Here is a 16,414-nt window from a genome sequence, read left to right as displayed (position 1 = left end):
ATGACCTATGAGCTAAAAATGGCTTTTACATTTTGAATGATGAGAAAATTGAAAGAAGAATGATATTTCAGGGCATGTAAAAATTACACAAATTTGGATGCTGGGTGGCTCAGTCAGCTGAGCATCTGACTCTTGATTTCAGCTCAGATCTCAGGGTTGTGATCTCAGGGTTGTGAGATCAAGCCCCACATCAGGTTCCACACACCCAGGGTGGAACCTGTTTAGGATTCTCTCTCTCCCTCATCCTCTGCCCCTCCTCACTGCCCTGCTTCTGCCATAAATAAATATGTAAATAAGTAAGTAAATAAATAAATAAGATGAGAGTATCTGTTTTTTAAAAAAATTACACAAATGTCATATTTCACTGTTTATGAATAAAGTTTTATTAGCACACTCATTCATTTGCATGTCATCTATAGCTGCTTTCCTGCTTCAGTGGCAGAGTAGAGTAGTTGGGACAGGGCCCTTGGCAGGAAGAGTTTGCCACCCATGGGGTAACTGTTAGTGCAGAGGAGTTGTAACGTGATGAGTGCTTCCCAGTAATCCCTGGTTATAGTGCCCTGTGAAATTGCACATCTGTCAGCTGACTCAGTGCCCATGTGGAGTGAAGGCATGTGTGAAATAATTACTTTAATTTCCTTCTCCCAAATAAGAGACATAGCATTAACCAAAACAACGCAGAGTACTCTAAACCTCCAAACAGGACCATTAGGTGAGATTAATCATATTATATGAGTCCTTTTAACTAGCAACTTTTGGCTAAAATATGATTTTTTTTAAATTTCTCTGCCACCAGTTTCTTTTTTTTTTTAAAGATTTTATTTATTTATTCATAGAGACAGAGAGAGATAGGCAGAGACACAGGCAGAGGGAGAAGCAGGCATCATACAGAAAGCCTGACGTGGGACTCGATCCAGGGTCTCCAGGATCACGCCCTGGGCTGCAGGTGGCACTAAACTGCTGCACCACTGGGGCTGCCCCTACCACCAGTTTCTATAGCCAATCTATGAACCAATGCAAAGCAAAAGATAGAATGATTTCAACATTTCTCATAGTTTTTCATGAGGAGAAAAATGAGGCTTTTGAAATCCACAGAAGTTGGGTGCTTTTCCTAGAATGTGTTTCTGGTCCTATCAGAAATAAAATCTACTACAGAAACTACTGACTCATTCCACTATAATCTGTAAATATTTTGGCCATTGCTTAATTAAGTTAATGTTCTAACTAATGAGGGGGAAAGAAATCTTTCCTTCCCAATGACCTGTAAGATGAAAGAAACAGGTGCTTCGGTTGTTTACCTCTTAGGAAGTAAGCTCACAGTTACAAGTGAAAGAAAACCCAACCTAACCTAGATTTGTGTTGTTTTTTTCTTTTTTTAAAAGAAATTTATTGGCACTCATCACTGGGAAGTAGAATTGGTTTTAAATAAATCTTGATTCAGGGCTTTCCTGTGGCTCAGCCTTCATGGCCTGGCTACATTTCTAGCTCTCTAACATCATATCACATAGTCCAGAGTTAAGGAGAGATTGGTCCAGTAGAAACCCTGCATGCCCTGGAATCGATTCTCTTTCACAGATTTACATGGGTTCACAGGCTCTATTAGTCAGCTTGGCCAGGTTGTGTTGCAGCAACATCCAAGCCCCACACCGCAGTGGCTTTCAACAGCAAAGATCTTTTTTTCCCCTCACTCATGCTACATGGCAGCCATGGGTTGGCCGTAGCTGATCCATGTGGCTTCTTCCTGCCGAGATCTAGACTGAGAAAAACATTCCCTTCCATAAAGGCGTGCAATTGTAGTGACAAGAGAGAAGACAGTGCTGGGGGTGAACCATGAAATGGTTCTGAGAGCTTCCACTCAGTCTTGCTTTACATCCTATTGGCTCATGTTACATTTGCCAAAGCAAGTCACGCAGCAATGGGCACAGATGTATGATCCCCTCAAAGGACGCCAGAGTGAATAACTGGGAAAGTCACACACTCCGTCACACACTCCTGGCCCTGAATTCTTATGGTCAAGGAGCTGGACCATGTGGGTTGGCTTAGATCTGCTCAAGCAACTTCATCCTGACTATGCAGGCTAAAAGCTAAGGAGGGTTGTTCCCCCAAGATAAAGCTGGGGTTCCATGAAGGGAATGAGGGAGAATAGTTACCAGATTGAAAAATAAAATCTTTCCCAGGTCTTTGTGATTCAAATAATCCCGTTCTAAATCAAATCAGACAGCATCTTTAAAAGATTCTAAAGTAAAAACTGTTAGTAGTGTGTGTGTTATGGGTGAAGTTTAGGTGGAGGGCATCTATTTTGCTATAAATCTGTTTCCCAAACTCACAGTTCCAGTGAAAACTGTATAATCCAAATTTCAAGAGTACATATGGGATAATATTTGAGATCTGAAAAAAAAAAGGTGAAACCTTTTGCTCTGATGTGTATTGTCCGTGTTAAACATAAGAGCCATCTTCACACAAAGTGTAATAACCCCTCCTGAAATCAAGCAAGGGGGATTTGATTCTAAAATACAGCACAGGTCTGATTTTCATTATATCCATCATGCCCCAAATTAAACTATGTAGATGCAGTCATATATTCTAAATAGGGAGTGACTTTTTCCAAAGCCCTTGCCTAGAAGGATATCAGAAAACTATCCAAATAAAAATCAAATTTTATGTCTATAGATGCAAATCAGCTCCTAACTAAGGTCAAATCCTTCTGGATTTCCACACTGGAAATCAGTGGATTTTCCCTGGCTGCTGAAAGCCAATTTCTTGGCTTCAAAGTTAATGGGAGTCTCTAGAAGTTCCCCCAAAATCAGCTTTTTTTAAATGCCTACCGAAACAGTTGTGTTTTGAACAATGGACTCTGGCCTAGGATTTATGAGTTGACATCACTCAAATGTTTAAAGGCCCAGCAAGAAAACCATTGGCAATCAAAAAAAATGATTGATGAAGTCACTGCCATATAGTCTGATCATTTTTATTATGTAATTTTCCCTCCAGGCTCTTGCATACAAAAAAGAAACATGCTGTTTCAAAGACAGAATAATTCTGAACCCAGATTAAATGAGTCAGACTCTGGTCATTACCCACCTAAGGGCTATTTCCCATTTCTCCACCCTTCTTCCCTTGATGTTGGGCAAGGTTGGCAACTACCACACCCCCGAAGAATTTGATCATGATTAGTCTACAGCAATGATCCCATTTTTTTTTCAACAATGACTTATCTAGGGGTAAGGATGTGACCACATCTGGCCAATAGAATGTATGCTAAGGTAGGAAATCAAAATACAGAAGTTCATTTGGAACAAACATTTTGCTATAGCCTTCCTCCCTTTTTTAAGACATTGGGTTGAGGATATGATGCCTGGAACCGTAGCAGCTATTTCATATCCATGAGGTAACCCAGCATGCCAAGGATGGCAGAGTCAAAGGATAGAAGGAGCCCAGATTCTTAAAGACATTGTGGAGCCATTGAACCAGTCCTAGAACTTCTCACTTGCAAACTTTTTGTTTTATATTTTTTCTAGTAAAGTCACTATTAGACATTCAGTTACTGGTACACAACCCCATCCTCATTGAAATGGCTACTTACCTGGGCTGGGACTTTGGCCAAGTCATTCAATCATTCAGATTCTTCATCTCTAGGATAGCAATAATGTTACTTACTCTGAGCTGTTTAATAATTTAATAACTATTCACCAAGGTAATATATTAAAAGTACCTTGCATGATATCAGCCATAGTAAGAGATAGTTATTAATATCATCTCTAAAAAGTGGGCATGGGCATGGTGGGTGATTCCTCATAATTCGGGCCCATGGAATAAATGGTTCTCATAATAGCACAAGTAACTACTGCTAGTATTAATTGAGTGCTTGTTATGTGTTAGGCACATTTCTAAGAACTTTATGTGCACTGCCTGATTTAATTTTGCAAACAACATTCAGATGTGTATAGAATTAGAAAAACCCAGGTACAGAGATGGGTAGAGACCTCATTTTAGAGCCTCTGTATGGGATAGAGTGGAGACTTAGAGCCAGTTAGGCTGGCGCTATAGGCTGCGAGACCTGCGAGACCACTACATTAGACTACCTGCATTTCAGGCTTACCCCCAGACTCTTGGGGCAGAAGCTTCTTTCTTCAGAATTGCAATTGAATTGAATCAGGCCTAGATGGGGAAATCCATGATCACATCTGACCGCCAATCCCAGTATGTCAGTTGGCTTCGGTCTCAGCTTAGTTTCCCAAGATGGGCCTGTTTGGCCAGTCCAGTGTTTTCATTCTTTCAGTGTCTTTAGATGGGAAACCTTGACTTGTTCATCAGCTCATTTGTGTCTTATGGTCAATCCATATAAATATAACCTGCCTTGCCTCCTTTGGACTTTTGAGTTGATGATTCCCCAACCTAGATCTTTACCTACAACAGAAAGCTGCTAGAAGTTATGACAATGAGTTATAAAATTGAAGGTGGGGAGAGATGGCTGTGATTTAGTTGCCGTATTTTGGGGTGTTCCCTCATGCTGATCTGTTTATGGGCAACTTCCTGCTTTGGTTGATAACACAGAAATTAAGGGGGGGTCCTTCTCAATCTGGATCACTGGGGCTGTGGGGCTGTGTGCAAACTAATGGTGTGTTTGGCATGAAGGAAAGGAAAATAATTTCTCCACAGGCATACAGGTGTTTTTGGAAATACCTAAGTTCCCTCCCCCTACTCCTTGGCCAGAAGAATAAGATTCAGAGGAAGCTGGGGGGTCCAGCACCGGCAAAGACAAATGCAAAGATGCCTTTGGCTCTAGAGCGCCTTTCTGTGAGGCAAGGGATGACAAACTTATGGTGTGAAGGGCCAGGTAGTAAATATTTCAGACTTTACAGGCCACACGTAGTGTCTGTTGCCTGTCTTTCATCTTGTAAAAACATTTTACAACCTTTAAAAAAAAAAAGTAGAATCCATTCTTAGCTCACAGCCATACGAAAACAGTATCTAAGATGGATGTGGTAGTAGTTTGCCTCTCAGCCCCTGCCTGAGGAAACAAAGAAATTATGGAGCCTTCTCCAGGCCAATTCAATCTGTTGCAGGGACCAATGCAAAGCAGCCTCTGTTCCAGATGTGACTGGGGCACAGCACAAATGGAGTGAGGCAATGCAAAAGAACAGAATTTAGAATCAGAATGCAGGTGAATTGGACCTTCCATCCAAACCCCTTGTTGCTGGCCATCTCTTTCCCCCTATAGACATCCTGGGGCACTGAGCTCACTGGGTACTTTGCAGGGGGCTGTCAGGAACTTACCTATGGTTTTCTTACCAAGTTCAGTTTTCTTCTGAAAGCATGAACTTCGGGTAAGAAACAAATACAAATGACTGGCCTGGGGTAGGGTGGGAAGTAAGCTAAAGAGGAGATCCAGTCTGTTAAATCCAGTGTGGCTTTCGTGCTACCTTTTCCACAAAGAGAATGGGTCCTTCCAAGTTGTGGTTATCTTAGGGCAGGTGGTGGAAGATGTCATGGTCACCATCTCTAAGACTGGACCTTTAAGGAAATGCTGACTCCTGATTTTTACCCAGGCCAGGTGTAAGTCACCTTGATGGCAGACCAAAGAGGTGGGCCTACTGGAATGGAAGGGGTACTGAGCTTTCTGTAGACAGCAGTCCCCAGGAAGGGCTTCCTACCTAAGCCTGTACCTTATGGAGCAGGATTTTTGCCACTTCCAAGTGGCATATTTGGCATTTTTTCCCCAGAAATTGGCTGTTTGAAAGTACATTATATGACATGTACATTGCTTCTTGAAGATGTGCCTGTGTAGAAATGTTCACTCGTTCAGACCTATAACACTATGTGGACAAGGGGGCAACCAAGACCCCACTTCAGAAAGCTTATTTTGGGGAATGTTTTTTTTTTCACTGTCTTATTACCTGGCAAAATAATCCAGGTGGTGTGTGAATCACCAGTAGAGGTTGTAAAGTCTGAGGAAGTAGAATCAGCCTTACAAACAGTGGATCTCAATGAAGAAGGAGATGCCACACCTGAACCCACAGAAGTAAAACTCAAAAGAGAAGAATACAAACCACCGAGAACATCCCTGATGGCGTTTCTCAGACAAATGGTAAGCCACCTGCTCCCAGCACAGGAAAACTGAAATACCCACATCAGCTTCTGAGAGTCAAGGACCTGTCTCAGGTGGGGTAAGACGTAATTGTACGTGGTGGAGATGGGATATAAATGAAATCTGTCGTGTGCAGGGAGACAATTGCCTTTCATCCTACTGACTCAATCATAGAGCAAGTCTTAGTTTATTTCCAATGTTCCTTAATATTTCCTTAACTCCTGACAACTCCCTTTTTAACAAAGAAAGAGCTGGCCTTGGGTCCTGAGCTTTGGCAGACAGCAGCATCCATCCAGAAGTTAATATTATTGTTCGCTTTCAATTTAAGTTATTTTTAAAGTTTCCTTCTGTTTATGGCAAATGATATTGTTTTTCTCATTATGGTAATGAGATGCAGTTTCCTTTGAAAATACATTTATTTACATAAAGAACATAAGGCATTGTTTAAAGAACTGGGCAAGAAATAGGCCAAGTTATATATTGATGCTGGAAAAATTCTGAAAGTGACGTGTGAGAGACACAAATTTGGACAAAGCTGATTTAGAAATAATTCCAATTATAAAGTGACAGCATAATTTTCTAATAGTGAATGTGTATAAATCAGTTGGTGAATTTGCCAGGCTTTTAACTTGCATAAAATGGAAAGAATGCAGACATGTTTTTTGGTGTCTGTAAAGTGTCATGTACATTAAATAACTAAGCATCCAAGAAATTAAATAATATAATACAACCAAATCCAACTTGGTTGGAAGACAAAAAAGCAAAAACCCATGTAGAAGGTCGTTGGTTTAATTCTCTTTTAATGAGAAACAAGAATTTCATTATTGTGTACCATTATTTTCAGGAGTATTTGGAAGTTTAATCCTCTGAGAAAGCAACCCTCTGGTTTCATAGGCTCTGCCTGTTAAGGAATTCATTCTAGCCCACACCACAACATAACATAACACAAAACCCTTGCCAGTGGGAGCTGAGGCATATTAGAAATAACTCTGTTAGAAATTGTCAACAGGAGTCGTTTTCTTTTATCACTGGACTCTCTGGGAGTAGGAAGCGCAGAGTAAGTATTGAGCAACATGTATGGATGGGAGCCCACCTATATTCCTGGTCATTTCTCTGCAATTTGGCACTGAAAACAGGGATCAAGATCTGAGATTTTTCAACCAATTTTTACACAATGTCAGGAAAGAAAAGAACATTTGGCCTGTTTCTGGCAACCCATCTACATTACAAATGGAATCCTCAAATAGTTCATCATAACACTGAGAGTGATCCAACTTTCCTCTTTCTGGGTGGGGTTGGGGGATTACCCATCCCCCTGCTGCCACCACCAACATAACAAATTATGGTTTTCTCTCCCAAATGACTAACCTGAGACTTCTTAAAGACAAGAAAATGCAAGAGACTCCAAATAAAGTATGAAAGATGACTAAACTTCCCACTACATCCTTAAATTCTAATGAGGTCCCACATTACTTAAATTCACCATCCAGAGCTCTCCCCTCTAGGTTTCTTGAAGATATTTTCTAGCCATAGAAACTGGGTACCTCTGAACTCTTAGAGGAACAAACTAGAAACAAAAGAGTCTTTTATAATTGATTCTCCATAGGATAGGGATAGAGGTAGAAGAGGATACATTTTTCTGGAGCAATCCGCAGTGGATTCATAGTATCAGATCTTATAATGTCCATTATAATAATGTCTTATTATCTACCGGCCATAGGAAGACTTATGCCTGGGATCTTGAACGTTTTTCCTTTCTATTAATGTTGAAATTCCAAAGCTTCTGTAATTTGAAGGGTTTTCCCTAAAGATTCCAGATAACCTAATGATTCTCGTCTTGCAGTCTGTTTTGTCTTCATTATAACAATATATTGCCATTGTAGTAATAATAATAATTCAAATACACAGAAAACATGGGTTTTCCAGTTTGCCATGATCTCATGACTCCCTATTGCCACATCCAGCCCAGCTCACTCATTTATGTCACTGGCCCTATCCCTGTGGGTATTTGGTGAGGTGTCCCTGATATAGTGCCACTCCATTCTTTATAACAACTTCGTTGAATCACATCATCTGGATTTATCATATTCAGATTAACCATTGTTCTCTTGATGGACGTTTGATTTGTTTTCAACTTGTTGCACTTCATTTGGTCATTTATTCAACAAATAATCATTGAGGACCCACTGTATTCCAGCCATTGGGATACAACAGTAAGTGGACGTGGCCCCTGTCCTCCTGGAGAATGAAGCCTAGTGAGGAAAACAAACGTTTAACTCTAGGCCACCTGCAGTGAGCACACACCATGTGTCTCAGGCACATGACCTCAGGTGCTTCACTAACTAACCTGATGAACATCCTTGTGCACCTACCTTCATGCGTATGTGCTAATATCCCACAGCATGCATTCCTGGGCGCTGGCTTCAGAAACTGTTTTCAGGAAACACTTTGAGCTAACATTTCGTGCCTTCCAAATGAATCTAAAGTCTGGATTTACACAGAAGAAACCCAAACCAATCCAAACCCTGCTCCAAGGGCTTGAAAATTGAAACAACCCCTGACTCATCACTGAGCTTTTTATTTTTTTAAGCCAAATAAATGAACATTTCAAACTGATTTTAGATATTGTTGGCAAAATATAGTTCTTTTTAAAATAATTGATTTAATAAATAGAAGAGTGAAGCCAACTGTAAAGGCGTCACCCTTGTTTTGGAATCAACATCAGCATTCATCAGATCATTGCTTTGCCTTTGCCTTCCTTAAATTTCTCTCAGAAAGCATATTTTGCTGTCCCCTGGCAATGTGACTCATGGTTGCATTTTAAAAAATGCATTGCCCAGTTTATTTCTAATGAGATGTTTTTCTTTCCAGAAATTAACCTCTCATAAAAATAGAAATGGAAAGAATATGATTTTTCAAATAATCCTATTTCAGTAGAAAAAAATTATATTTCAGGAAAAATAGAGTCACGTAAATCCTCACACAGCATCTGACACATGTAGATCTATCACTTCACAAAAATCCTATGGGCTCCTACAGATTTTCAAAATAATTGCAAGGAATCTCTAAGACATCTGTCATGCCCTAAATAGAAAAAGATTCTTATATGTATTAATTCAAGTGTATGTCAAGAAATTGGATATTTGAAGTGCCAGTATATTTTTATAAAGTGAGTGGGTGGAGAACTCTATTCATGTGCCCACAAACCAGGTAGGCAGATGAAACCGTAAGGTGCTGGATAGAATTATAGAGATATAGATTTATAGTTTGCCAATATTAATAACACCCTGTACTTGAAAAGTGGTTTCCTCCTCCAAACCATTGTCACCTACTGTTTCATTTAATTCTCTTCCTGTCTCTTTCTTTAGACCATTAGTTTTATAAGAAGCTCTTTGTTGGAACAATGTTCTCAGGCACAGAGAGGGACTGTGAGCTTTAATATTGGGCAAATGTGAGACTGGAATGAGGATACAGCCAGGAAATCATGGTCTTCCGTTGCTTACATTCAATCTATAAATCTAATAAAACCTGTTGAAATTTACCCTCTGGAGGAAAAAAGAGGATGGTTCGTGATGATAATTGTCAAACAAAAAAATTAAAAAACAAAAACAGGAGTCTTCTAGCTCAAGTTCTTGATCTCTGATTCTGCCCCAAGTATTGACTATGAATACAGAGTTGCTCTTCGAGAGAAGGTTTCTGAAAGTAACATTGGTTTGGGTAATTCCTGTCTCCACAGGGGCCTGTGTTCCGTTTTACCCTTAAAGGGGATTCTGTGGTCATTGGCACTCTCAGTTAATAATTAACAGTAATGATGACAATACTATTGGTTATTTATCATGTGCCAATGGCCTGGCCAGCAGTATGCTAGCACAGTGCACACATCATCTCATTTATTAACCTAAAAACCCTGTGCAACACATTCCTGTGCAGAGAAGACCATGAAGACTACGCGTGTTTAAGGGGTCTGGTCGGGGTCACAGAGCTGGTAAATGGCAGCCAGAACTCAAGCTCAGGCTTTCTCTGATTCTGAAGCTCGCCCTTGTACTTACATGTGGTTGTGGCTTTCTGTGCTCCTGGCAGCTGATTTTCTTTGCGAGTACATGAAGGTAGAGCAACCATAGCTTTGTTTTTGTGATTCCCCTGGTAGTATTTTCTGTGCTCATCTAAAATCACCTGAAACTACAACAAAGCAAGAAAGATGAGAATTAATGCATGGCTTACATAAAGCTTGGCTGTACGTTTTCTGTATATATTTGTCACTGAAATGAGATTTGCCTTGGCTGCGTAGTTTTGTCTGATGGTCCAGTTCTGTTTCAAGTGAGCATCTTGGTAAAACACAAAGGTTGGACTCATTGCCTTTGTTGATTCTGGAAACTTCAAGCAGGTCCAGTTCCTTGGATTTGTTACGATGAGGCTGATCTAGTAACCTATCTTGCTGATATCCTCACACTAAATTAAAACATCTTCTCAATTCTTCTTTAAAATCTCAACTTCGGTTGGACTGGATGGCCATCAGAAATCCACTTGCACTCCTTTCAAAGAAATGTGAACTGCCCACCAAACATTTCCACTAGAATTTTGAATATCTAAGTGATACATGCTGGAGAGGCTTCAAATGCTCCTCCAAGTACCAAGCTATCAGAATGCATGACACAATGAAAGAAATAAAAATGACTTTACTAATATGCAAAGCTTGGATGTCACAACCAGATTCCATCCCAACACTGCAAGTTGGATGCCCTGAGATGCTTCATCTTTGGCTCTCGAGAATAAAAATAAACCTGTGGAAGAAAGTCGCTCAGTATTGAACTAGAAAATCTCTGAAATTACTTGGTAGTCTTCAAACTGTTCTTTTTAAAGTATTAGATAGCCCCTGAAAAAAATTTGGGTTCTTTAAACAGCAACTCTATTTTTGACAGCTGAAGAAAATGAGCTTCTGTGGTTATGGTCTTTGAATACAAAGCCCAAAATGAACTATTTGAATTGGCCTCTGAAAGAGGACTCAGCAAAGAGGAAAAAAAGAATGATAGAAGGAAAATAAAGAAAAGAAGGGAGAGAGGGATTTAGAAAGACCCTTAGTCTAAACTCAGCATAAAGTCAGTCACCTTTGCAAATATACAGCTTTTTATGCTTAAAAATGAATAACAGAGGAAAATCATAGAAAAGCTTGAGATAGTTTCTCTCTCTCTCTTTTCTTTTCTTTTCTTTTCTTTCTTTCTTTCTTTTTTTTTTTTTTTTTTAATTTGAACTTCTTTGCAAAGATCTCCCTGACAGCCTGAGGGGCTGTTTTCAGGATGCTAACCTAGATCCACTGCTGCCAAGAAAGCCTTTAGATTCAATCCAAATTTTACTCCAAGGGCTAGCAAAGAAAAAGAGGGGGGGAAAGGCAGATTTAAACCTTAAACTGGCAGAGGACCTAACAGATACCAAATTGAAACCCCTAAAGGGAAGTTAAAAATCTCTCGGGCGGGAAGGTGACACCAGGGGCCATGCGTGCCTCTGGATCTCCACTTACATTTTGCTTAAAAAGCCATTTTATTTGTCTGTTTGGCTGATTTTGCCATTCAGCATTCCCCACAGGGCAGCTAGTGAAGATGGACAGCATATTCTAAAGGATACTAGGAAATGTGGGTTGTAAGCCTGAATTTTGGTGGCAAATGAAGTCCCGGAATGACAAATCCTTTGGATGCAATGAGGAGGCTGACAGAGCTGGTTATAGGGAGAGAAATAATAGCCCAGAAAGCCAATTTCTTTTTCTAAATGTTCTCAAGCAAGACTGGCCTTTGTGGAACAAAGCAGAAGACTCCGAGGGAAAAAAAACAAAAACAAAACAAAACATTTTTTATCTAAATGCATCTACAATGTATGTAGAGGACAAACAGATCCTTATTTGCCTTTGGGCTGAACACCTTGGGGAAGCCATGACAATGATGCCCCTAAGAAAAGCAGATGCAACTTCCAGACACTAGGGGTTCAGGCTGAAGAAAGATTTCCATTCCCAACCGATCAAGAAGCATGTATGAAACTTCCGCCCTATGCCAAGCTCTGTAAAGGCTGCTTCTGAGGCAGGAAAAGGCATAAAAATTCCCATCCTCTGTTAAACCATTGACAGTCCTAGTCAAGACTTCTGATTTGGAGCAGCACCAAGTAGAATTTAAAGACGAGTGTGGTTGACCTCTGAGGATGAGCAGGTCCCACAAACCTCCCTGTTTGAGATTTATCGACCTCCATCTTATTCAAGCCCTTATTGTCTTTCCTAATTAGGGAGCGAGCTTCCTAGTAGATGCTCAATAAAAAATGTGTTGGGACAGAACGGGGAGACGGTGAAGAGTATGGAATTCGGAGTCATTGTCTGGTGTCAAATCCTGACTCCCTAATCTGCTGGTTCCATGACCCATGCTAGTTTCTCTGAGCTTCCATTTTCTTGCTTATAAAATGAGGCAGATCCTTCCTCTATCTTAAGGTTCTACATGATGAAAAAATGAACTAGCAGAGGTTACCATCTCATTTAGTGCAGTGCCTGGCTCTTAGCAAGCACTCTACTAAAAGGTAGCCCTCATAACTAATAATCTTCATTATCTTTACTAATATGCACACCATACCTCAGGTTACAGAAACATATAAAATGAATCAGTCAAAAAATTATCTGAGTGCCTTTCATATTTTTAACTGTCCCTGATGTAGGTGTTAGAGATTCTTGCTGTCTGCTGGCAGACCAGCTAAGATAATAACAGTAGGATCTGAAGTCTTCCCGTTTGCCCCCATTGCCTAACCCCTGTTTTGTACACTCCCTCCAGCCCAGGAGGAAGAGCCGATAAGCAATGACAAAATCTGTGGGAATTAAACCCGACTCAAAATTGTTGATAAGAACTGGACAATCCGTTACCAGGTTTCTTGGGTACTTTATCAAGCATCAGGCATAGAGCATTACTTAACCCACAGTTAAAACTGCCAGGCCCCAGTATGGTCTGCACTTTTCTGTTGCCAACTGGCTTTGAAAAGTGATGCTCAAACTCAAGTGTGCTTCAGAATCACCTGGAGAGCCTGCCGAAGCACAGGTGGCTCGGCCCCACCCCTGAGACTTTCTGACTCAGTGGATCTGGCTTGGTTCTCGAGAACTGGTATTTTTCTAACAAACTCCCAAGTGACCCTGAAGCTGTGGTCCTGCGGTCACGCTTTTTGGACTCTTCGTTGAGAGTGTGCTTTAAGGGACCAAAGCTGTGAATTCAACCCATCCAACACTGTCAGTGATGCCACGGGGCACCGGGGTTGCTAAAAGTGGAAAACAGGATGTTCGACAAACCCCATCTCTCTGCAAGGGGAAAAAATGCAAGGAAACATCCACCACCTAAGTGTCACCAAGAGAAGGCTACCAACGGTTTAATTGCTTGTTCATTCGTATGTAATACCACCTCCTGGTTCCAACATTAGCATTTTGATCATTTCTTTATCCCAGAATTAACCTAGTCCCAGGGTTTAAGACTTCTATCGCTGTGGTTATTTTGGGAAACCAACACTTGAATATAATCGGACTCTGGTTACAAGCCACATGGAAGTCATGTATCTCATGAGTAATACATTTCTAGCTGGTCTTCCATGTGTCTTGACCCCGAATCTCAATAATGAATGACTGAGGTCATCCATTTCAGAACCTCCCCTTGCATTCTCCATGTTACTGTGCCGTGGTAGCTGAAAGGCCATTGTCTGTTTGTTATTTTAGTCAGTGAAAGGGGATGGAGGGATCACCCACTCAGAAGAAAAGGGGAAAGACTCCAGCCATCAAGTAAGTGATCTGTCAACCCTGTTCGGTGGTGGGTTTAGCTTGGATGTTTCTCACTTCTGTCTAGCCTAGTTGCCGATGCAACTCTCAACCACAGACAAGTCATTTACCACCTCTAGGTGAAGCACCTGCTGTATACCAGGCACTATCTTGGGCTCTGCGGATTCATGCATGAACGAGCTAGAGTTTCTCAGCTACATCTTATTAACACAGGCTTTTCCCTCTTCTCCACATGGCAGATCCCTTCCTATCCTTCAAGTCTTGGCCTAAATATCACCTCCTCAAAGAGATGTCCTATTTCCTACCATCATCACTGCATCTTGTTTTCTTACTTCATGGGCTTTATCATACATTGTAATAAGTCATTTGTCTATTAGTTTTGTCCCCTCTATTCCTTCCTTTCTGTGTCTGGAGCCTTTTCTGTCACATGGGATAGTGCCTGGCATAGAGTAGGAACTGTTTCTTGAAAAAAAATGGGTGGAAGGCATGGGACCATGTGGGTTTTTCCCCCATTATTTTATCCATTCTAACGAATCATAGCTATGACATTTTTGTAACTACATGTATCCTTTTTGAAAATGGGATCATCTCATTCTCGACACCCTATTTTATAACCTACACTCTCTTAACTTAAAATTATACCTCCACAAAAATGTCTTCAGATATTCTTGACTGATTTTTGCGATACAGAGAACTGGTTAAGAGTGTGAGTTGCAGGCTCAGACCGCCTGGGTTCGAATCCTGGCTCTGCTACTTTTTAGCTGTGTGACTAAAAACAACTTACCAAACCCCTCCGTGCCTCAGTTTACTCATCCATACAGTGGAGCTAGGAAAAGTACTGCCTCGTGATGTTGTCATACTGAGATGAATCAACACGTGTAATGCCCCTGGAACAGTCCTAGTACAGGGGACTCAGTAAATGTTAGCTGCTACGTGAAGCCATGTGGGCTACCATACAAACTACCATAGATTCGGTGCTTTAACAACAGAGATTTATTTTCTCACAGTTTTGGAGACTGGAAAATCCAACACCAGGATGCTAGCATGGTTTCCAGTGAGGAAAGCTCTCTTCCTGGCTTTCCAACAGCTGCTTTCTGCTATGTTCTCACATGGCAGCTCTTACCAGGACACTGATCCTATTGAATGAGAGCCCCATCCTTATGACCTCAATTAACCTTAATTACTTTCTTACTCCATATACTGTCACATTGAGCTTGGGGCTTCAACATATGAAGCCATAGCAGTTATTATTTTGTTACTATTTTGCCACTGATAGGAAATTACCACCCTATAGTATTGTTCATATCACACACACACACACACACACACACACACACACAAATGGACAGCAATGACTGTAAAAAATTTATTGTTATTTCTATTTCCATAATAATTGGATTAGCCCATATATTTCAACAGGGAATATATTGTTTTTGCTGCATTCAAATTATTTTAGTTTTTCTTTTTCAAAAAACTATGACTTTTATCACTATGCCTGCCCCAAAATCATTCTCAGGACAGCGTTACAACCAAAAATCCTGAAGTAGATTACCTTGGAAATATGATAAATTTACTTTATTTAATATGAAAGATTTAAATATAATTATATGTTTTGTCTAGGATCCAAATGTGAAACGGTTATGCCAATCATAGCGATTCTAAAATGTAAGTGATGTCAGCAAAAATATGAATGAGCTAGAAATTTATCCCATTTATGCTCACCTAGAAGTGACCTGAGAATCCATTAGAGGGCCCTGGATCCAGACTGGAGGAGACTTGGAGAGATGATAAATGCTTAGGTTAATTTTGGGGGTGGGAATAGACATTCTCTGCTCCTTTCTGACTTGCCTTCTCAGAATTATAAATATCTGGGCTGATGATTCCAGAAGAACCAGCCTCAGGCACCTCCTGGTCTAGCTGTGCTTCCAGGATGTGAATCAAATGGGATGTTCCCATGATCCTGTCCTCCGACTTCCTGCCAGCATTGCTGGGTTCCAGGGGGAGGATACACTTGGATGATTCGGATGAGAATAATTTTTGCTCAAAATTCTGAGACAGAAAAAAAAAATTCTGAGACAGGATCAAATCCCAAGCAAAAATTTTTAAATCATCTACATTTAATGACAAAGCAATCCACGCACAGTTTAGATTCTTAGCTTACTCGGGATATAAGGAACCAGCCATCTGTTATTTTTAGAAGTTAGTTTCTAAGCCATTAAGAAGAACATTTAAGCCTAATAGCAATGGCGTAACCATGTGGTAAATGGACCTGATCCATTGAAAGCTCCCCTCCTGGAAAAAAAAAAAAAAAAAAAATCAATGCCCTGTGAAAGCTATTGATGTGTAGGCACTTCTCACTCCCTGCGCCACAATGATTTGCGGAGGGAAATAGTGTAGAAACATCTGGAAGGCGAGTTGCTGGCCATTCATTCAACCCATCTTGGTGGAGACTTACTATGTGTCAGACTAGGTGCTGGGACTAAAGCCACGGAACACAGAAGAGTGTTGTTCTCTGGAGCTCCCCTTCCAGCAGAGGGAGGCAGGCG

At 40.6% G+C, this 16,414-nt stretch overlaps 1 protein-coding gene across 5 annotated transcripts in view; it reads left to right on the top strand.

The window, feature by feature from the left end:
* Positions 1 to 16,414, top strand: part of BCAS1 (brain enriched myelin associated protein 1) — a 97,550-nt gene that overhangs the window by 72,912 nt on the left and 8,224 nt on the right. For 2 of the 5 annotated variants that reach the window (XM_072801463.1, XM_072801462.1), the window contains 2 exons: positions 5,915 to 6,088; positions 13,809 to 13,871. The exons of 2 other annotated variants lie outside the window; for them this stretch is intronic. In XM_072801463.1, coding sequence (XP_072657564.1) covers positions 5,915 to 6,088; positions 13,809 to 13,871 — 237 coding nt within the window. The remainder of the gene's footprint in view (positions 1 to 5,914; positions 6,089 to 13,808; positions 13,872 to 16,414) is intronic. One more of the 5 variants, XM_072801464.1, reaches the window with a different exon arrangement.

Source organism: Canis lupus, chromosome 26, assembly GCF_048164855.1.
Source record: "Canis lupus baileyi chromosome 26, mCanLup2.hap1, whole genome shotgun sequence".
Taxonomy (NCBI): domain Eukaryota; kingdom Metazoa; phylum Chordata; class Mammalia; order Carnivora; family Canidae; genus Canis; species Canis lupus.
Note: the sequence above shows the minus strand (reverse complement) of the source record. Positions and strands in the feature narration are given on the sequence as shown.